The sequence below is a fragment of the Calidris pugnax genome, unplaced genomic scaffold (assembly GCF_001431845.1).
Source record: "Calidris pugnax isolate Ruff unplaced genomic scaffold, ASM143184v1 scaffold70, whole genome shotgun sequence".
In the NCBI taxonomy this organism is placed as follows: domain Eukaryota; kingdom Metazoa; phylum Chordata; class Aves; order Charadriiformes; family Scolopacidae; genus Calidris; species Calidris pugnax.
The window spans coordinates 6,796,068-6,820,073 of record NW_015090862.1 but is presented as its reverse complement, the minus strand read 5'-3'; the positions used below and the strand labels follow the sequence as shown (position 1 = coordinate 6,820,073).

The 24,006-nt window shown below is 34.6% G+C and overlaps 1 protein-coding gene across 6 annotated transcripts in view; it reads left to right on the top strand.

Annotated features, from left to right (window-relative positions):
- UNC13C (unc-13 homolog C (C. elegans)) overlaps nt 1-24,006 on the top strand; it is a 157,985-nt gene that overhangs the window by 17,950 nt on the left and 116,029 nt on the right. For 4 of the 6 annotated variants that reach the window (XM_014944682.1, XM_014944680.1, XM_014944681.1 and 1 more), the window contains 4 exons: nt 7,850-7,872; nt 8,384-8,448; nt 20,498-20,576; nt 22,386-22,391. In XM_014944682.1, the coding sequence (XP_014800168.1) occupies nt 7,850-7,872; nt 8,384-8,448; nt 20,498-20,576; nt 22,386-22,391 (173 nt within the window). Of the gene's footprint in view, nt 1-5,890; nt 5,902-7,849; nt 7,873-8,383; nt 8,449-20,497; nt 20,577-22,385; nt 22,392-24,006 lie in introns of those variants that run through there. The other 2 variants (XM_014944685.1, XM_014944684.1) reach the window with 2 other exon arrangements.

Here is a 24,006-nt window from a genome sequence, read left to right as displayed (position 1 = left end):
GAATATGTATAAAATGGATAAGTAAGAACTAAAGCAGTTTTTAATCTTAACCTGTAGGTCTTCCTGATCCATTTAGCATAATTGGAGCTGATGCCTCTCTGCATCCGTAAGGCTGGGAAGATACTACAAACATCAAATAGTGGAATTTTGTTTAGGAACTTTAAAAGGCATGTTGGTTGAAATTTTCTTTTATAAAAAAATGAAAGCAGAGGACGAGGAGACATGCCTTTTCCTATTAAATATAAAAATGGATTGTGAAATTCAGAAAGATTTATGCATGTTCAGTCAGGTAGAAAAAGTCCGATAGAACCAAAAGTCATGCTTTGAGTTCTAGTGTACCAGTCTATAGCTCTTAACATCTATGTGTCTCTTTGGTATTTATGCATAATTATTCCAATTTATTACTTTCAAGAAGAGCTGAAACAAACTGTGTAATTTTATTTGGTTTCTAACTATAGCATAAAAGCTAACAGTAGGGAAAACAACCATTTTTTAATGTTTTGTTAAGAAGGTCAGTCTCTTTACTTTCATGACAATTATCTTGAGAATTTTTTGAGTTGCTTCAGTTAAAAAAAAAGTCATTATGTTATAGAACAAAATTTGCGGTGCTTTATATTATTTGCTACATCAGTGTTTGTTGTATGTTTTATAATTGTGAATAAGCATACATTCTTGCCTTTTTTGACATCTATTATGTAACTGACATTATTACACATGGAGGGAAAAAAAGTATTACTCCATTACACTCTTTAATGCATGGGAAGTACAGTCACCAGCTCCCTCCTTAGTTTTAATTCTCAATAAGACAAAACAAACCAAATCCTTTCAGTCTGTCCTCACAGTTGTTTTATGAATCTGTGCTTGTTCTGGCTTTTGTCATCCTCTTCCTATTCCATTTGTTTACTTTTAGCATGATTTCAAAAACTGTAAAGACAACTTTAGCTGAAGTTAACAGGTGCCCATAGAGCTGAGTCATCTGTCTCATGTATGACATATACTTTCCAGAATTACAGTAGCCTTTTTTGCATTAATATTACATCTACAATGCTTTCCATTTCAAATATGCTATATACCTTGTACTACTTTCTAATAATTTTTTTGCCGTTTTTCATTTTTTCTTCTGAACATAGAACTAGTTTTTAGAGGTGCAGTGCCAAGGCAGTGAGAGGAATTCAGTAATAGGTGAAGAATATTTTGAATTCTAACTTCATCCTTTCAAATAATTGCAACCCATTCCAGATTGTTATCTTCTATAGACTCTATGAAATTCTGTTCATCCAACTTCCTGAGAATATTGGCTGAAATCAACTTGTTTGATATTGGTTGATACCCCACATGATACTTCTACCAAAAGAATTACTCCCAAATATCACAATACAACTGTACGCTATTTTCTACCAACTTCTCCTTTACTGTATATTTATCTTGCTTATATAGGGAATGTCATGAAAATCAATTTTCAAAACTCATATTAGTATGGTGGTATTTCAAGTCTCTTCCTTCTTTTGTATCAGTTAAATCAGTCTGGTTATCAATAGAAGAAAATCTGATTTCTTTGCCTTATCTCGGCAAGCAACATTGGCTGATGTCATTTTTTTATTCTCTGTGTGATTATATATTGACTCAATTTTAATTCCACTACTGTAAGTCTTGAAATTAGTTTGACTTACCTAAATTTTTTAGCCTCCTAGTTTGGGTTTTTTGAATACAGTTTTTGACACTATTTTAGGTAGTTTCTTAAATCTTAACTATGAAATGAATACAACCCCACAAGAGACGAAACAACTTCATACCATTGCATGATGTTCATACTATAGCAGCTATGAACAATATAGCCTGTGAAATATGTGACTGTTTCCTAGACATTATGTTCGGGTCCTTTGTTCTTGATCCTAGGTGTGTATATTGTTCTTGGTCTTTAACACTGAGATATTTACATGACATACAAGTTCGCAACCGTTAGCATCTTATTTTACAACAGCAAAATCTCTCAGTCTTCCCAGTTCATCATATTTAGTTTGACCACTGGAATGTCTGAGTGTGATCTAGATATTTTACCAATGAAATCAAGGCAGATGTTGATGTCCAAGATCACACCTCATGTGTTTGGAAACTAATGGACTTTAAGTCCACAGGACCAAAAATAGAACTGGTATGAAGTAAATGCGCCCCCCCCCAAAACATTTGTGGTGTGGACTTCACGTCTTCAGCACCAACTGCTTTGACTTTCTGATCCGCTTTTACGGTGCTAAACTAATTGCTATTCCAATGTATCTTTTTTGCCCAAGATCATCAGCAGCTCCCTTCTACGTCCCAGTCAGCCATTTAACATTCCTGCCCTACTGTCTCTTCTGTCTATGCTGTTGTCACAAACCAGCTTCTATGTCTTGGTGAAATCCTTGTGTTCGGTGTAAGAGGTACCAAGAAACATGCTTTTGTTTGAGTCCTGAGGGAGTTCTCTCACAGTTGGTGTCAAACCAAGTGGCTGTTTGCCTGGATTTCTTTGGAAGAAATAAGATGGGACTTCAGCTTGCAAGTAAGACCATGATATAGCCATCCAAGTCAAATATTTTGTGGTGTTGGCTGTGATACGGAAGGACTTGCAATGGTCAATTATTTGATTGCTTTCATAAGCTATAATTAATTACTTGGTTCCATTTTCTGTTATCATTTGTGTCAAAAGATCTAAAATATGCCTCTTTATCCTTCATGGATAATGTGTGCTTACATTCTGATGTGTTCTGGGGTCAGAACAGAGTGCTTAAAATGATCTCTGCATTTTATTCCTTACCCTTGCTCTGACAAGTTAGAGACTGGCAGGAAATCCCAGTCTTCAAGAGGACTGTAGTTTTTTGAGACCACCAAAGATTGAGAAGCACTAGTATCATACCATGTTCTATAAAGAAATAGTTGTCTTGATAGTCAATAATTTATTCTTTTAGAGGTAAGTTTCAGAAGTTGGTAGAACTATCTAGTAGCTGTTGAAAGACAATAGAAAACAAAATCCCTTAGAAGTCTAATGGGACTCAATTTCTAAAGACCAGAGATGTTTTTAAAGCATGTCCTCTTGTTTCAGATTTACACACTAGTTTATTAATAAAAACACAAATGCAGTTTTTTATCTTCCCCAAGCTGACCTCCTGTTCTGGCTCTCAGTGTATCCGCTAGTAATTTTTCTACATCACTGCTAGTAAAGTGCTAGCAGCAATTCTTCTATTTCTCCTGTCAAGCAAGCTTTATTCAAGTTTGACCTTCTCTTTGTCAGACAAGCATCACTCATCTCTTATGATGTGCTAGCTTTAATATTATCTTTCAAGCATTATACGGTATGTCTTCCTAGAATTTGGTTCAGCAACACAACATACTGTATGCTTGTACACTGTAATATTCTATTCTGTAGTGATAATAGTAGCTTCTGGGTACAGCATTTGTTATTTTAGCATGGCTTAATTTGTGTTATTGTTTTGGACAAACAACCTACTACTTTAATGTGCTGCTTTTATTTGACCTTGGTTTTCATCCTTTATTTCCCGTTCTTAGCAACACATACTAATTAGAATTGTCCAGCTCAGACCACAAACTACTTCTGACTATGGATACTTTACACGTTATTTCCATGAAACAGCTGTATTGTTATCTAATTCCAGCAAGTATGATGTCTAAAGGGTTTGCTTCCAGGAATGACGTAATTATCATTCAGTTTCACATTCTTGCAACCGTTTTGCAGAATTAAAGATTAAAATGGTACTTCAAGAGAATAATGAAATTTAAATCTTTTTCCAATTTGGTGTTATAAAAAATGAAGGTAATATACGTAATACCATTTTAATCCTAGGGTTTCCTAACAGTTTCGATTTTTATGAGCTTATTACAGTTCTTGTGGTGTGATGGGTGGGTGGTGAACTAAATTTTTGCAGTCTTTAAAGAAATAGAAGTGTATTAGGATGATGCTCTGCTGCTTAGAAAAATGCAAAAGTTAAATAATGAGTGACCCCCGCCTCCCTACAACCTCCTTTTAGGTTGCTGTAGCAAGCAATAATGTCTCCCCTCAGCCTCCTTTCCTCTAGGCTGCACAATTCCAGCTCCCTCAGCCGCCCCTCATAAGACTTGTTCTCTAGACCCCTCACCCTTCTCTGGACCTGCTCTAGCACCTCAATGTCTTTTTTGTGGTAAGAGGCCCCAAACTGGACACAGTATTTGAGGTGAGGCCTCACCAGTGCTGAGTACAGGGGGACAATCACCTTCCAAGTCGTATTCACCATGCTGTTTCTCATACAGGCCAGGATGCTGTTGGCCTTCTTGGCTACCTGGGCACACTGCTGGCTCATGTTCAGCCAACAGTTGACCAACACCCCCAGGTCCTTTTCTGCCAGGCAGCTCTCTAGGCATCCTTACCCAAGCTTGTATCTCTGCATGGAGTTGTGGTGACCCAAGTTCAGGAGGATTAAAGATCAGTGGTAAAGAATGGTACAGAGCTGGAGAGAACTTTCTAGCTAAGCAGGAGCATTTTAAAATATGGTTTGCTAAAGAAGTGTGGTTTGCTAAATACCACAGGTTAAAGTTAGCCTCTCCTTTCTGAAGTTTTTGTGTTCTGTCATTGATTCTTACTCTGCATAGAAAATGAGCTTATTTGGAGAAATGTGGTATGGTAGCTGATCATCATGCTCTAATGATATGTTTACCTTTTCTTTTTCTTTGTCTTAGTTGTTATATACATTCAAATGAATGTGATGCAGAAACCTTGTACCACTACAGTATCCTTAACTAAGACAGTTTTTTCTTCTTTTTACCAGTTACCTAATTAAATATAATTGAGTTTGAAACTATCAGACTGCCTAAAAGAAAAAAAAAAAAGGAGGAGGGGTTCCTTTTGCCTTCATTATTTGAGTTCTGTAAATATAATTTTCACTTGTAAGTAACTAGATGATCATCCTACTCTTCATGACTCCACTGCACAGGTATATCTATGGAATGCACTGAGCTCTGAAATAGCTACGATTAAGAAGTGATATCACTACATGGATTTTTCCTATAATCCCAGTAAAACACTTTCCAGTTACCTAAAATGGCATATGGTACAGAGGCATAACACAAAGGCTATACTTGTATTTCATAATGTAGTGAATTTTCACATGAAATAAAAATCCAAGGAGAAACTAACTGAAAAACTGAAGTATCCCATAGGGTTAACTACATGAAACCAGCATTTACACTGTTCTTAGTACATTCATAACTTTTTTAGGTTAGTTGTTTGCCGTAAAATGTGTGGAAGACAGAAATGATTTATACGAAGATAAGCTCTTTTAAGTAAATCATTGTCATTCAGCAGTATAATCTGAGATGTCTAGCCTTGTATCCCTGATTTGAAAATACATTCAGTGGTCTCTTACGTAATCACAGTTCATTTCTTATCTATGTCAAGGAATGTTGCTGTCTATTCTGGTAGCCTAATGACTACCGAAGTGACTTGCTTGGTGACTGTACGCTTCCTGATTTGGTGCTCTCATAGACACAGAGAACACTTCCACAGTTCAGATTATTTCACTCATGGTGAGTTCAGAAGAAGCAAGAAACAATGAAGTTTTCAAACTAATTTTGTCTCTGAAGATGCAGTCATTTCTTACAAAAAAGAGATGCTCTCAAAATCTTGTTTTGGGAAATTTGCGTCAGTTGTCTGCTTTATGCAATGTCTATTGAAAAAAGAGGCCATTAGACTGGTGCATTTTTATTATTTTTTTTAAGTAGCAACTGCAAAGAAAAACAAGTTGAGTCAAACATGTAATGCCTTTTTTTCCCCTTCCTAACTTTTGATTGTCCTCTCCTTCCTAAATTTAGGCAAAATTAGGTTCCAGTAAAGGAAATGTAGTGAAATTAGATGAAGCTGGCTGAAACCCAAGAGAGGTAAAGAAAATTTCATGTCCATCTCTCATGCTCTGAAATACAAAGTTCCATTTAAAGTGGAAGACAAGTCTCACCAATTTTGTATTTTTAATATAACTTTCTAAACAACTGAATTAAACATACAATTCATGTGATTTTTTTTAGGCAGCTGGTAGCCAAGTGCCTGCAAACTGTTTAAATGCCTTTCACATAAATAATACTGAGATTTAGATATCTATATATTTATTCAGTCAAAATAGGGTAATTTGACAACTAAAACACTGTAGCTTGATTTAGTCAAGAATTCATTTCTGAAGCAAAATAAAAATTGTAGTATTTCTGAAGGGAGGACATTGTGAAGTGAGAAAACACCAGAATAGTTAATGTCTCAGCAGAAACAATACCTTAATGTAAAGCATAACAATAGCAATTGGTGCTATGTCCATTTATATTCAGGAGAAGAACTATGAAAAGAATCAGTTCATGGCAAGCAGGTATTCTTGGTGCAGAGAGAAGCGTTTACGCTATTTTTACTAAATTGTGGAGTTTACTATCAGTAATAGTTTTAATTTAATATTCTGTATAACTCAAAACATGTTTTCCTTGGGAGAATAAACTATAGCTCGTTCTTTTAGGCCCACTCTTTCTAAAAGGATTGTTTACCCTGACTGTGAAGTAAAAGCTAAAATCTGTAGTCAAGCATAAGAAAATGGCAAATTTTGTGGTCTCACACAGGAGGAGAGACTGTTGCGTTGTTGAGTTTTCCAGCATTCAAATTTGGTGTTGTGACATTGCTAGTACCTGGTATCTCAATCCTCTTGAACCTTTTTGAATAATACATGACCAGATATAATCTCACTGGTAAAACGTGTTTTGAACAACTTATTCCCAGTTTCTACTCTGCCTCTTCTTGTGTGTGTGCTTTGCTTCTTTTCTTTGGTTACATAAGTGGCCTCTAAAATTAGTGACATAGTAGAGCCTTTTGGTTCCTTGGATTGTGAGTACTATACTGTATGCACCTTTACATTTGCCAATATATTTTTCATATATGTGTTTGAATGTGATATTTTCTTGTAGATAAATTGATTTAAAAATGAAACGTGGCACATTTTTAAGGTGTATATGATCATTTTGTAATGTATGTAATGTGGGATGTCTAAACATCTTAAAAATACCTTAACTATTTAAAGGGCCTGTAGAATTTGTGCTCCATTTGTGGAGGAAAAATGGAAAGATCAGTAAGGTGACAATTAAAACAATGCAATTTCATGTATGGACTGTAATATAAAGTGTGAAAAGAAAAGAGATACTTATTGGTGGAATAGTATATAACATCAATTTTATATGTACTTGCATTTTAGAATTGACAAGAAAATTAAGGGTATTTTTTTCTGTCAGCAAATATTTTCTGTCTGCTAGTAAATGTGAATACTTCACACTTTCTCATTGAGCAATTTATGATATATAGGTATCATGCGTTATACTTTCACAATTGTCATTCTTCCATTGACATTTGGGGAGTAGTTTCTGTCATTTTATGAATAGCTGTGCTAGAACAGAACAGTTACAGTTCAGGAGATCTATTTATTTATTTATTTAATGTCCTTAGTAGAAACACTCATTTTCCTTGAAAATAGAGCATTGTTTTTTTTGAACACTGCAATTATATTAAATATATATTGATTATTATTAAAAAACAAAACCACCTAAAGATCATGTGGAGATGGGATGCAGTATAGAAATTACGTGCTTAAGTGGCAGGGGTTCGTATCTACTGAGAAAAAATTTTTGCTTGTTTAAAACGGAGTGACAGAGGTCTTGTCACAGTGGTACAGCTAAGCACAGGTATTACTTGGATTCTGCTCTGCATCAGCAGATTAAAACAGTGTTGGATTTTTATAGCATAAGATATTTTCTGAGACACTGCTTTGTCTAACCTATATTCCCCTTCTTCCCAATTCTCTTTCAGATAGCGGTTCTGTGGATGAAAAGGTTTAAAATCACGTATTTACTATAGGGATCATGTATTTTGTTGATGTTTGTTTGTGACTTATTTGACCTGTTTGGTTCCTTCATTTTAGTTGTGAAATTTGCATGTTTTTCCCAGCTTTCCGCTCTTTTGTTCTCCTTTGAGTGCATTGCAAATGTGTTGCATTTATAAACAGGATAACCCTCACTGTTGTGCTTATCATAACTGCCAACACAGGGGTCTGCTACTGTCAAACATGATCTCTGGGATTTTTTCCTCCAATTATCATCTACACTGCATACACTATAGGACTTAAAGGACAACAATATTTGGGAAGCAGTATCTTATCTTCCAGAGTGTTTCATTAAATGCTGAATGCTACCAAAATGTATTCCAAAGCAATAGTTACTCTAGCTTTGGCCTGGAGCTGACCCTGCTAAACATTTTCATATTAGGTGTTGTATGTTTGATGCATTTAAATTCTGTCCAAGACTTACAACTGAGTAACTGTACTTTTTTTGGTCTTTCTTAAAGGCTCGGATAGTAAGTGGAAGTTCCTTGGATACTTCCACGCTTTATGCAGTCCAGGCATTCAGTGGGTAAGTACCAACGTGACTGTGAATCTTTTTATTTATATCTGCAAATTAGTCTCTTAATGTTATAATATTTTTTCTAAGTTTTGTTCTTATAAGAAATTGAATTATTTTAAAAGGAAGATAGGTCAACTGGATGACAAAATTTTTTACCACTTTGCATACAAAATAATGCTCTTTGAAGCTTTAGTTTGATTTTATGTCTTCATTTTCGTAAATGTGCAGTAATATAATATCAGTCTAATATTTGAAATCTAGAAGGTCAAGGGAAAAAGATCTTCCAGTTGTTGAGAGTGAATATGGCAGAAAGCCGTACATTTTGTTTGGTTGTCTCCAGACAAAGTTATCTTACATCCAGTTCTAGGGATCCCTTCCTTTGAGGAAAATCTCTCCTTCCTATTTTGAATACCATACTGAATTTATTATTCGGTTTCGAAAGGAAAAAAAAAAAGTAAAAGCCATTGGTAAAATTTATCAATTATGTTAGTTAACTACTTCAAAGGGATATTATCCTCTTGGTAATACACTATGTAAGCACAGTTTGCTATAGCTATGCTTTATTACAAAGACAAGGTGATAAGATCATATTATCTAATTTATCTTCCATCTTAGTATTTGTACATCTTAAAGGCCATACAGCAGAATCTAGACTCTATGAAGTTTTTTTCCATTTAGATTCCTATGTTTGCTTTTTTTCTTTCCCATAAAAGGTACTAATGGTATTAATTTGCTTAATATAATTCACATGCTGCTGTGGAAGGTATAGTTTGGGAAACATTTGTACTTATTGTTAAACCCTAAACAAATTTAAGAGCCCTCCTCAAGCTTTATAGTGGCTTAAGTAATTTCCATATAGCTTGTCAAACCTTGAAGTGTTTTATTTCTTCATTTTCCAGCTCATAGAAACTTCTGAGTTGCTGTAAAATTTTAAGGCCATATGTGACATTGTGCAGGTTTAGTTGCTGAATGCAACATGAAACATTTTAAATATTGTAAAAGGTAATTGATGTGGTTTTTTTATTTATGTGCTCTTTGGCATTAGAATAAAATTATAGTGTACCTCTCTTGGCCGGCAAAAGACACATTGCGTTCACTTTGCTCAGTTTCAGTTTTCTCATAAGGTTGAAAAGGTCAAAAGTATCTCATTACTAAAACTATAAAAACTTTTGCCATGTATATTGATCAGCAGTGTTTATTATGCCATAACAACTACTCCTTCTTTGAATGAGATTTTCTAGGTCCTGTATCTCTACATTTTAAAAGGAGAACAATATAAGTACTGTGAATTTTCTTTAATGAATTTCAGATGCAAAAACATCAGTATTTCTGTTTGAATTATATTATTTGTTAACATGAAACTAGCACATCTGAAGCAGCTTTGTTTTCTCTAGATTACTAGTTTGAATATTTCTCCAGCAATGTATTAGCCATAAAAACATATACTAAAACTCTCTATGCTGGTGTTCACATCATGCTTCTAATGGAATCGTGGAAGGCTTTCATCAGAACATTGCAACTGTGCCAGCAAATTATGAAAATAACCTTTTGATTTGTTGTGTGACAATTTATATTTGGAGGCTTCTTTGTTGAAAAAATTAATGCATATCAGAGCCAGAAGACATCACAGAGGCAGCTTCTGGTATTTGCAAATTCTCTTTGTCATATCTGCAAAGAAGGTATATCCTTCTTTCCTCTTTTGTGCTATGCCATGTCAATTCATCTTTAAACCCCCCATGAGTAAGCTTAATTATAGAGAGCTCAATCTGTCATATTGCTTGCGATCTGCAAAACTGGAAGATAAACAGTTTAACATCTTGTTAATGTGTAGGTTAGGGATAGCATTTTGTAATTAGGCTCTGTGAGTGTAGGTACTGACAATCAGCTATTGGTATTTACGCATGCAGGAAGCTGCATGTGACTGTACAGTTTTGCTGTATGCACTACTTTCCATAGCCAATTACTTAATTACAGTTTCCTAATAGGTGTAAGACTTAGAAAAGTAATGTACAAAAGTGTATAGAATTCTTGGGTTTTGTGGGTTGCATGCAAAATCTCATAGAAATAAGGAGAACTTTTGCCACTGTCAAGGACTATACAGACAAAAGTTGCTCCTTTTATTCCCTCTCTTCCATTCACAGGTGAATAAATTCAGATATTGAATTCTCTGAGAATAAGGTGTATCAATGCCTTGCACAGACATCCTGTAACCACTGCATAGGACAACTTCACATGACTGGCAGTAGCTCAATACTAGCTCACGTTTTTAGACTAAACCTTACTACTTTTGCTGACAAAGTGTAGACTGGGCCTCTGCTCCCTTTACTGTGCAATATATTTGTGCAAGGTTCTGTTTCACTAGGCTTCCCTGAAAACAGTGATGCAATTTTAATTTAACTTCACGTTCAGCTCATTGACATCTCAAAGACCATAGCAGAGGTGCTCCAGCCCTCTGATCATCTGAATTCCTCCAACAGGTCCACATCTTTCCTGGGCTGAGGGCTCCAAGCGAACAGTCATCTTTTTAATAGTAGGAACTGAAACCAGTAAAGGCATAAGTCTTTAGAGCCTCAAATTTTTTTCTGTGATCTTTACTATGCACCGATTGAATGCTGGGCAAAGAAAAGGCAGGAAGTATTATTGTCTTATATGAGTTCATCTGGTCATTGATTCACTGCACAAAGGAAAGGAGATGCGGTTTCAAAATAGCAGTTCTTCCCTGAAGTCTGGTTAATGCCTTTAGTCTCTTAAAAGTATTCTGGTGAATAAGTATGTATCTGTAAGAACTCTCTGCCATTGCCATAATTCAGCTTTTAAAAATGTTGTGGACAAGTTGCAGAACCAGCTCATATAAACTTCTTAATCGTAGCTACAGTTCTGCCCTAGTATAGTCAGAAGAGATGGTGAAGCTCATTTAAAACTAAAATATTTCAAATCCTTAGTATTTTGTAGATGATAATTTGAATGAGTTTTAGTATTTTTTTTCTTAAATAACAAAATGGACAGTTCTTGATCATATATAACTTTTAAGTAAGTATTTGTTATGTGTACAGACATACAGTGAAAAAATATCAGATCTAGTCACTTCTGCTAAGCTGAACTTGAGCTTGAAATCGTAATGAAAAGATTGCAGGGGGGAAGTACAGACTGAGTAGAAAATGGAGCTATTTAAAGAGACAGAGGTGTGAGTTATGGCAGATTACTAACTGAGCATAAATTACACACTAATGTAATAATAAAATATCTTCGTATTCTGTACTCATCTGTCTTGATTCTGTCATTCCTGCTGTTGCCTCAAAATCTGTCTTGTCCCTTTCTTTCTTTGGTACACATCATCAGCATTCTTAATTCAGACATAATTTTTTTCTCCCAGGAAAAGCCTGTTGGTCATTCTTGAAATTGGATTATTTTTTTTAACTTGTTATCTGCTAGTCCTTAATGATCAGTAAAAGAAGTCCAGTAAGAACTTCAATTTTTATCATATTTTGTGTTATAGAGTAGAATAATAGATGGAAGTGATTTTACAGGCATTGCTTGTGAGAAGTAGCTCTTTGTGGCATAAGAATGCCATATACACATGATGAATTTTATTCACTGATGATGAAACTGCTCCTGAGAGCCCCAAGAATCTGAGTTTATCTCTTAGTCTCTCTACGTTTATTTTTCATAACCTCAGAAACGGTATATTTTTTTCTATCATGCTTTTTCTGAGATTTGTAGATGTCTCTGGAAGTTGCAATTTGGGTTTACCTTGATCTTTATAGTCTTGAAAAGAAACTTCTAATATCAAAACCCCCCACCAAAGACTGCTTATGTGAAAATATTAAGGAAATGCATAAACAGCCTATGAATCCCTTTCTTACAGAATGGTGTAAGGGCATCAGGAGGAGGAATGGGATAAACGGATTCTTTCCTAAATTTATAGGATAAGAGATAGGATAGTGCTTGGAAAACGGTAATGCTCTTAAGGGTTAGAATAAACTCTCATATACTCTAGGTAAGTGCTTTACCCACTCAAATAAGATATGAAAGGAATTGCCATTTTTTTCTCTTGTAACCAGGAGGAACTCTACAAACAGAAACAAAGGGATGCCTTTGAGGATTTTAATATGGCCAAAGGCAATGTGGGAATTTTCTGTGCAAAAGATTGTGTCAACGTGGACTTGACGCATTAGAAGAATTAGATGAAAATCCTTAAGGTTGTACATCTTTAAAAAGCGCCCACATGACACAGATGGATTTGAACTAGACTCTTACCTCTCCTTGTAGATCTGTCAAACTTCAGCAATAACTTAGTATAACTGCTTAATCCTTCCTTAGTTTTTCAAGAATCCCTGTTTGAAATTTTACAAGTCAAGAATTGTGTGATGATTTGCTGAGAGGTTCAAGACTCTTTTCATCTGCTTACTAGCTACTACCAAGTCCAATTAAAGTTGTCTCTTCAAGTTCTTGTTTCTCATGTTTCAGATCTGCTGTCTCTTTTGCTGATTTCTCTACTTCCATTTCATCTTTCCTCTTCACTCTGAGATGAAGTGTGCTCTAGTTGTCATCCACACCCAAAAGGAATTCAGTCTCCTAGATTCCATGTCTTTTCTCCACTTTTCGTATTGACTTAACTCTTCTTGGTTTATGTTTAACCGCCTTATGAAAGACTTTCTGATCCATCATGTGGTGCAGAAATAAATTGTCTTGATTGTCATTGAAGAAGTTTTAATTTGGATGCTATCCAGGTCCTGTATAGACCAGGAATGGGCAGTTATGTATTCCTGTACATGCATTTCTAAATCCATATGATATCACACCTGCAGAAATTATTAATTAATCAGAGGTGGAAATGTAGTAAAGCTGTTCAGCTATAATTCCAGGATAATACACCATGCTGAAAGTTCACAGCTACAGTAATATCTGGATTTAAAAGAGAAATAAAGGTTCTTGGTTGTGGGGTTTTTTTAGGGTTTTTTGTAAAATACAGTCTCACCACCTTCATTAGGGTGTCACTGATGCTTCGGTATTGCTTTTAATGTGTTTTATCTCTTTTTGCTCCAGGAAGCTTATATTATTTTGATTAGATACTGTGATCCTATGATAATGACAACCAGAGAGATGCATGTTCTCAAAAGAAACTAAATGTAGCATGTTATTACCTCATCTGGTTCTAGGAAAGTCTCCATCCTGTTTTTGCAAATTAATTTGTCTTGAAGAACTTTCTATCTCCACCTTAAAAATTCTCACAAGCTTTATGCAAATGGATTTTTTTCTTTCTCTTGTTGGTCTCTTTTCATTATGGTCATGTTGATACTACAGAAACCGTTTACATAGACTTCAAGGATAGCAGAGAGAATTCAAAATCAGCCTTCGGTTTTATGGTATTGCAGCAGTTCTGCTAAGGGAGCATTGATTTTGAGAAGGATGTTCACATATTTCTCTTCCCTGTAAATGTTGAGACCAGATTTTCCTTCTAGACAATTTTTTCAGCACTGTGAATACACTGTCATTAGTGTTACTACTGATTTGCTCTGGGTGTAAAGGTCAAGAATATCAGCAAATGTAGTCTTAATACCGTTTTGCTGATGCTAGGTATTTTGTAGCTTTAAGGCCATAGAAAATCATTGCCGGGGGGAGGGCTGGTTTTGGTTTTTTCAAAATTTAAAAAAAAATAAAAAAAATTGAAATGGTGATGCTTTGAGGCCACATCACCAAAGGCCAGCATAAAATCATTTTAGTTGGCTACCGTCATCTCCCTGTAATGTGACCAGAAGCATGACAGGAAAAAGAAATGAGGTCAGAACTTCTTTGTAAGCAATTTTATTTTTTTTTTTCCCAAAAGCTGAGATGGTCCCAGAGGCCCGTTGGCACAATTTAGAGTATCTGTAAGTCTGTTTTGGCTTACACCTGGGGATGAAGCATTCAACAGATTTGGGATCATAAGCAGAAGAGGGAGACTCAAAGTTGTTGTCACAAAGTCTGGTTCACTGCCTCAGCTAGAATCTGAGCATCTGAAAATATATCCTAATGTATGATTAATTCATATTTTTAATATAGAAATATCATTAAAAAACATAATTTCAAAATTTTCATGACATTAATATGCATACCCATTTGAGCACACCGTCTTCAAAAATTTGAGTGGATATAGTCCTTTAGCACAGCCTAGTCTACCCCAAAATTTTCTGACAGCTTCAGATTTTCTTGTATGGAGGGATTTGGCTTATTTTTTTTCGTCTCTTAATATAGTATTTTTATCTCATATTAAGACTCTTTTAATCCAACTTTCATTTTCAGAGAAAGTGCTAGGTATTTCTTGAGTGGCATTTTAATATACCAAGGACCAGAAGAAGCTGTAAATCCAGCTGTATAGTTACTTTTATAAGGCTGGTATTTTCTTCCAGTATTCATATACAACTTTAGATCTCCAATTTCAGTTTTCTACTCCAGCAAAAATTATCTATTGCTACCGAAGTGTGGATTTGTGGGTCTTCAGACAATGTGGCTGTCTCATAATTATTTTCATTAACTTCCATGGTTCCATTTTTATGTTATAACAAAAGTCACTGGCTACATTTTGTGATTATAATATGCAGCAATAATACATTTATTCTTCCCTTAGCCCTAGTTCAGTCTTCAAAAAATTCATCTCCATTTTCATGAGATCAGACCTGCATTATAAGTTACTAAAGCTGCCTAGGTGTTTTATCACGTTTAGCTACAGAAGTTTAATTATGCGATAAAACAGACTCATCTAACCGGAAATATTATATAATGCTAAGAACTTCAAGAAAACAAAGTATCCCAGTAACCTAAAATGTATATTCAATACTGAGTGATTTAAAAAACCACAACAGTGAAAACTCACCTCTTCATTTTCATCGTTATTTTCATCTGGAAATGTACTTACTTACACAGACTTTAACGAATGGCTGTGATTCTTTCCAACTTTTTATGCCTAGGAATGAAAAAAACAAGAAAAAGTAAAAACAAAAAAAGCAAAAATACCAACATTTTTACCATTATTTATTTTGATCGAATACAGGTATTGTGGCATGATGCCTTTCATGAAATTACAACTGTTAAATATTTGTAATGTTACTATAACATAAACTGTAATTTTTTAAGAATGAATATGTAAGAATGAATATGTATGGTGCCAAAACTCTATTTGTAATTCAGTCCTTAAAACTGAAGACTAAATTTGGGGGAAAAAGGTTGGAAGTTTTTGGACAGTTAAATATATCAATTATACAACAAAGATTACCACAGTAAGAATCACAATTTCAAAATAGAGTTATGAATATTTTAATAGTGGAACTGTCTGCTTAGAGGGGCTAAAATGAAAACATAATTGATCAAGTCCTCATCTGCAAAAAAATGGCACATGTGTATATACACTTGTGCATACATGTAGATCGTCTGCCATGTTGTTCAGCATAAGGGCTACCTACCAGTTACAGAACAGAAATTATGACGTGTTTTATTATTGGGAGTTGCATCTGAATTGCTATGGTAAACTGCCAGTTTAGAAAAAAAAAAACAGATTTTATTGGAAGATATTATTGTTTTCATCAGCATTCATTTTTAGTGGTTTGAGTATAGCTTTCAAGTCCCATGTTCATCTGTAATAAAGAAGAAAGAATAATTTATCTTGAATGAATAGTGTGGTCCTGATGAACACTAGCGGGATCAGACTAAATAGGGTGTTATTGTTGCTGCTGTGACTAAGTGGAAATGATTTATTGTAATGTTTTAAATCTATTCATGTGACCTAACTTCAGGATTTATTGACAGCCCAAATATTTGGCAATCTCTGCCAAGAATTTTTCTTTGTAACTAAAGTATAGACAGGTACAATCCAAATTATCTTAAAATGTCACGTAACACCAAAAGTCAGCATAACATAGATCCAATTCTCTCTGGAAAATTGCACCAAAATTGCATTCTCCTTGCACAGAAAATGTATTTATCCTTTTCTCCCCTCCATATCCTGTTGGTTTTTGGCTGACGTTTTGAACTAATGAATTTGCCACCTCCTGGTTTAGTTACAAATAAATAAAAGTGAGATCCCCGTAGGGGAGTCCTGACAGTAAAACTCTAAAATAATTAGTTTACTGTTGTCTAGTTGCTGACAGAGATGAAGTGAAACCAATTGATTGTGTAGGGTGATAGCATATCTGATTTAAGTGTCTATGGGTAAACCTAACACATCACTGTATTCTGTACTCTATCTGAAAAGAGTCAAGGAGAATGGGTCAATACAAACCCTACTCAAGACTGTGAAGCAGAATTGATCAACTGTAGGGAAAAACTTCTTGTTGCTGTCTTAGCTTGTTCATGCTACAGGCAGTTAACAATATTTCAGGCACGGTGTATCATACATGCACTGAGCTCTCATTTGAATACAGAGAAAAATATCCTAATGGGCAAAAGGTAAGAAAAGTCATTTCACCAAAACTGGATGGTTCCAAGAAGTGTAGGAATATTTGTAGCATTCCTTTTAAGTTCTTTGCAGGAGTTAGAAAAATAATTGATTCTTGTGTGACAAGTGTGTGTTTTTATACATTATCTTGTCCTTTTACCTAAAGACATTTTTTGGACCAACAGGCTTCTGTGCTGCACAGGAAATCTTTACTGTGTCAGTCACGGCTGTTAACAGATATTTTATCCAATGCAGTGAATTGAAATTATTAATCTACTGTAAGGCCATTGATATGAAGGCAGCTTGTAGTCCTCTGGTAAACAATACCAGGACCTTCTGTCACTGAAAGACAATGAAAAAAAAGTAATTTCAAACTTAGCTCCTTTGTTAGTCAACTGCTTACATTTTTTTTAATGACTGTGACTACTTCAAAGTCAAAACTAAGTTCCTGCACAGGGGTATTAGAAACTATATCAACAAATTAGAACAAGACTATTATGAAAGAACATTTTGCATTTCTTTCTAGTTAAAGGATTTTCGACGAGAAGAATACTTTATACTGTTATCAGATATTTGTTAGTATTGAGAAATTTATTGATCTCTTTCTTTTAGAGACTGCAGGTTAAACTTCAGTTTTTCAAAATTTTAGAAATGATATCCTTCGCACATCGGGGTTTTATTTCAGACTCTAGAACAAGGAATACGTTCTTCCCATATACTGTTTTAAATCTTCAATTAGGTTTGGTTAATATGGATCAAAATTAAACTGCAAACTTTTCTTAAATCTCAAAAACTACTTGCAACTTTTGCAGAATAAGAACTTGTCTCCGAACCAATAGGTAATCATTCAATAAAGTAGAACTTTGGCCTTGTCCGTTAGCTAAATATGATATACATTCTGGGGACTATATAAAGGGACTTTATAAAGGTCATGATTATTTTAAGCTTTTACCTTGGAAACTAGTACCTTAATAGCAACTAACGTCCATTAAAGCAACTTTAATTAAGCCCCTATAACAGGAAATTATTATCTCTATTCAGAGTATTACCCACAATACACCCCGTGCGTATAGTGCCAGTTAATGTCACACAACTTAAGAAACTTCCTGCAAGAGCTTTTCTGTTAACAATAAAGCAGCTCCTAACTTGAAAACATCACAGTGAAAGAACACCCAAATGCATTTTCACTTTCCTCAAGTTCTAAAGATCTTGAAATATTTTTTTCTGCAGCCTCTTAAAGCAATATTTTGAATTAATTTATACCTTTATTCTTCACTTTATTCTGAGTGTGATCTGTGACTCAATCCTGCACTGTGCCAAGAGGCTCTATGCAAAATACTGAGTGCCCTTTTAAAGTAAAGGGTTTGAGGAGGTTTGGCATCTCTTAGGATCAAGAAGTTTAATCCAATACCAAATGTCTGCTTTTTTAAATAACAACATACAACTTCAGGATTGAAAGCCTCACTTTATTTTTGGACTATGTTATGAGTGTAAAATATATCTATTATTTTCTTTGCAAGAGAAAGAGTGAAAATTCATTGTCAAACAGGATTTCCTTGAAAAACACAAGTGCTTTAGGAGCTCAGAAGTTCTCCTACTTGAAAACAGTAATCTGTAACAGTTAACATTTCTTTCATGCAGATTGTTCTCTTGCATCCAAAGCACAGATTTTGGTGCTCCATTATCCATGTCACAAAACCTATTAGTTTTGCCCAAAATGTTTGTTTCCACTTTGTAGTTTTATAAGTTTATTTTTGATTCCATCCTAGGGATTTGTCCCCTGCTATCTAAAAGTACTCTTTGACCTTAAGGGTAACTTCTCAAAATCCATTTGGAATTTATTGTACTTGGAGAACTGCCCACTTGCTAGTCTGTTAGCCAAGATTTGCTGTATTCATTTCATTACTCTCTTATCGTGCAACTGCTCTTGTATCTCACATATCGTAGAGAGAGGACCTTGGACAAGAAGGCATGTCTGTTTCTGCAGAGCAGAAGCTGAACCTGTCCATAGCACTGATACGGCCAAAGATAGTTCCACCAGAACTTCAAACTTTGGGAATTATTGAACAGAAAGTGAACAAATACCTCCAACAATATAGATGCCATTGTGCCATTTTACCTTTTCTCTCCTCTTATTTTAGTTCAGTTAAACTTCACCCAAGTTGAACTTTTCAAGTCCCCCATCAAGCATTCTCCAAGAAAATAAATTTGCTGCTCTCCTTCTGTTGAAAGTAAAGTATGGAAATTGCTTAAACCAGTGTTGGTGTCCTTTTTTTAACACTTATTCGTGTAATGTGTAATTAAAGTGAATTAACAGCTTCAATTGTCTTAAATCATTTTGAGTTTTGATTTATGAGTTCTGTTGGCTGCATTGATTCATCTTGAAGATACTAGCAGTGGAGGTATCAGAGTAGAGGGATATGCCTATCCCTGAACTGCTTATGGTCTAGCATATTAGCATAATCCAGCATTGATTTCATTTTGTATCGATATGCCAGGCTGTAAATCGTGGCAGTTGAGGACTCTGATAATTCCTTCCGAATTTAGCTGCAGCTGTGGAACTGTAACACCTATATCCAATAGGAATCATTAGCCAGAGTCTTGGTTTAAATAAATACGGAATTTGTAAACTCTACTAGTCGTGAGAAGATGTAATCCTCAAGACAGCAGAGGAGTATTTGGGACAACATATAGACCCTTTGGAAGGAAGTGAAAATTCTGTCACCAGTTTCAGTTAAATCCCTTTTCACCCAATAACTGTGAAGTGTATAAATAAAACGAGGACTTTCAGATAAGAAGCTGTTTGCTGTGACATACTTTTTTAATACAGAGATAGAACAACTGAAAAAGGTATTTGAGACAGTGCCAGACAGAAGGAGCATGGAGGGGAGAATGTTGGGTCTTGAAGAATTAGATCTGACAAGGTCTTTAGCAATCTTCCAACATCCACTGTGCAAAAAATAGGAGGATAACAGCTGTATTACCTATTCTGAAGAGTCTGGGATAATGAGGCATATTGTTACCAGATTAGTATGTATTCTTTTAAATCCTATTGGTGTGTTAGCCTGTTAGTCTTTGAAATGGCTCCAAGTTGTTCTTTGCTGTTGTTGTCAAGCCGTATGTGAGATCTAATATAGGGTTTAAATGTGTGCTTAATGAAAAAGCTTAAACCAGGCAAGAGAAAATAATGATAGTTGCCATAAAATTATCTTAAATTATGACAAATTCATTTTTCCACATTCACATGGTCCTTATATAAGAAGATGTGATTATGTATTTAGTTAGATATTTTACTCTTTGTATCAAATTTTTGCCAACAATGATATCTTGTACAAAGTTGGGCTCCACCTCAACTACCAGGTATGCAAGTCGTTTTGATGGAAAGTTACTGTTATAACTTTTAAAACCACGGTAAAAAGTTTTAGGAGGTATTAGGCAACCTTTCTGCTACCCTTTGCTGTAGGTGAATGCCAGGAGAAAGTCAGCCACACCAAGAACACTCTCATAAATTTTTCATAAGAATTAGAACACTTACCTTCATTAGCTGACAACTGCTAATTTTGATTTTAACTGTAAATACAGATATTATAAGCAGCTCTTAAGGATGCAAACTTGTAAGTCACAGGTTTTTATTTTCCTCTCCTACAGTGCTGGCCGTGGCCTATATGGAATTGATAGCATGCCAGACCTGCGTAGAAAGAAATCTTTTCCCATTGTTCGAGATGTGGTGAGTAACTTTTGATGCCGTGAAACCCTTGATTCATTTGTCAGTTTTCTAGATCTTTCTTGTAATTACTAACGTGCATGTGAATGCTAGTTTGTCAGCAATTGTTTCATGGGAAAACAGGTATCTTGAGAATGGATTGAGGCCAGTAAAAGTCAATGACACAGTTGTTGTACTAGATAAGTCTGAATATCTCATTGAATACTTAGATGTTACTTGTGGAATCAAGTAATGTGCATTTTGTGCAATAATAAACTACCTATTCTCATGTTGAATTAGCTTGTAAAGACAGCTGTTATTGGCTGCTTGGGATACCAATTGACTTGATTTATTATGGTACTGAAAGAGGAAGAAATTTCCTTTTAAAAAGCAACCTTATTTCAGTATGAATGTTTTAAAGATTTATGCATACTCTTGGTAGAAGATGAGGTATGTTATTTTAGCAGTCATTGCAGACAATAATAATCTGGGCAAATAAATTGCAGGAAGGTGAAAAGAATGGCAGTTCCTTTGAGATTTATTCTGACTTCCAGTCTAAACAAGATTAAGTAGAATCTCTCTGCTCTGAAGAATTTAAAATGCCATTTTCTTTTCCCAAATTATGGAATTCCTAATACAATAAAAGGCACATTTGGTCTCTGGTGGTTATGAGCCCCCAAAACCAATTACTCATTGCGAAGAAAGGGAGTCAGCCAAAGCAAACGATTACTGCAGTTGTCTTTAAAAAATCAATCTTTGCCAAATTATTGCTCAATGTATTCTCAGCTACTTTGTTCAGTTACTCTATAGTGATATACCATACTATCTGAAGGGTCACAAAGAGAAAGCACAGCAACCATTTTAGATCAGGATTCCTTCTGAAATCAGTGAAAAGTTGCAATTTATGACATAGTAGAGCCTTCGTTAATTGAAAACATCTTTTTGATAGTAGCCACTCCACCGTAAGTTGTATTACATGACTATAATTTACAGCCATACTATGTTACTTTTATGCATGTTAAATAACACTTTGCTTTATTCTTAATTGTTGGAACTGTTTACAGACGGGTATTACTCAGAATGAGTTAAGAGATCAGAATCTTAATATTAACTCTTCACTTTGAAAAACATAATAATTATCAAAGTAAGACAAAAAATAAAATTCACATTTTGAATGGTGGAATAAAACTTTAATTTTATTATTGTAATATGTCAATTATTACAATGTAATGATTACTACTTTGCTGTTCAGTCATTGAAGGATAACTCCTCTTGAAGGAATTCTACCTTTAATAAGTGAAAATTGCAGAGTTTTAAAATAGAAATTTATTCTGGAATTTAATAATTATGGATTTACAGTATAGCACTTAACTGTATGGTTTTTAACTGCATGCTTCTTTAAAATAGTAAATCATATTAAAATTAATTTCTGTAGCTGTAAACCTAAAACAATTTTACCAACTTTAGAGGAACTTATTTCAGACTTAGTGTGGGTCATCTTTGTCTTTGAAAGATTATTTGTATTTGAAGGTATGTGCATTTTAAGCAATCTCCTGTAAATTCTGAGCTTGTAATAGGTTGATTCCAAAATATCTTATTTAAATCAGCAGCTTAATTCTCAAGTCCTTGTAAGATCTGATACACAGTAAATGATCTTTATGTTTATTTACATGTCACTTTCAGAAATATAGAAATAATATTGCTAGAAATGAGTGCTAGGCTTTTTTGACACTGACTGAAATAGATGTCATTTGATATCCTCTTTTGTTGCAATAAACCTGACATTATTAATATTTTTTAAAATTTCTTTCCTATCTCGGCTGGATTTTTCAGGCTATGGTAAGTGCTTTTATATTGATAAATGTTCTAAAATGTTCATACTAATTCATGAATGTCATGATTTCATGAATGTCATATTTTATGCTGACCTTTTATTGAAAAATAGAAAAGCTATTTTATGACCAAGAATTTAATCCTAAGTGAAGTCGTGACTTATGTGAATGTCCTATTCTCTGCATCATATATGCCAAAATTATTAGAATAAAATTATGTTTAAAAGTTATCTATGTATTCCAAATATCCTTTCTAATGATATGAGCAGATTGTTTAGGACCCAATCGTGATGCTTCCCCTGTGGAACTGAACAGCATTAGATACATAGATAAAAAAAAGTTGAAGGTGTTCCCTACTTTTAAATTCTTTTCTATCAGTCAACTGAATTCTTTGATCTCTCTTGCAAAAAATGAATTTCCCAAAGCAAATAATGACTCTGATGTACTGTGGTGTAGTTTCTTCTAGTAACTAAATTAATGACCTATGGAAATATTTTCTTCTTCCACCAGCTTTGACACTTGGAAATGTCCCTCCTTAGTTTCCTAGTCCCTTTGCGCTTCCAGTTTTCTCTGCATAAGTTTTCACGCTTTCAGCATGATATCTCAATATAAGGTTTATCAAAATGATGTACATCTTCTTAAAATTCTATCTCTCACTCTCATTTGTTTCCATAAATTCACATTTTGAAAAATCCAGTTTTCAACAGCAGCCTTACTACTTCTTTCTCCTAAATCTCCGAGATAAGTTTTTTAACTAATGCATTGGGACTGTACTTTCCCTGCTCATTTTGGACTGAGTCAACTAGAGATGACAAGGCAGTCAAAATCCATCTACAGGAACAGCTCTCTTTGCTGCAGTCATGAGTTCCACTGTGGGTCATTATTAGAGTTCTAGAAGAATGTATCTGTATAGGAGGGAAAGACCATGAAAAGAGAAGTGATCATTCAAGTGGAGTAACAATACAGAAAGCTGTTTGACTAACAATACCTAGAGCTTGAACAGACCTCTCTTCAAAGTGGAGCCAGAAAAGAGAGTGGAGAGCACTTGCTGATGTAATTGCTGTAAAAAAACCTTCTGCACTACTTTTAAACAAGCATGTTCTCTCTTTTAGGTTAGTTAGAGCTTTTATTTGAAGTGGGACTACAACTAGGGAGAGGAATAGCAATAACTACGGTGGAGGTTAGAAGTACTTAAGGTGGCCAAATAGTTGTTGTGATCTGCCCATTCAGAGACAAAGATAGCCAGCTCTATTTTTCTATTTCACTAGGCTTTAGTCTTTGCTTCTGTTAATTCAAGTCGTCATTTCAAATATTATGGAAACTCTAGAAAATTCCTGGTTTCATTTGATTTAAAGGTGACTTTATACTGTACAATCACTGTAATCAGGCAATTTCTTCTTTTGATCATTCAAGAATGTATTATTACTTAGCATTATCATTTGTTTATAAGAACACAAGAATAATTTGTGAATCCTTACTGCTGTTGTAAAACAGACTGTTTTGTTGATACTATTGAAGTGAAGATGAAACAATTGCCCATTTCAACTAAAAAAATAATCCGCTGATATTTCTTTTTAATGTAAGCGTCTCCAGAACAAAAGCATTTATAGAGGCTAGAACTT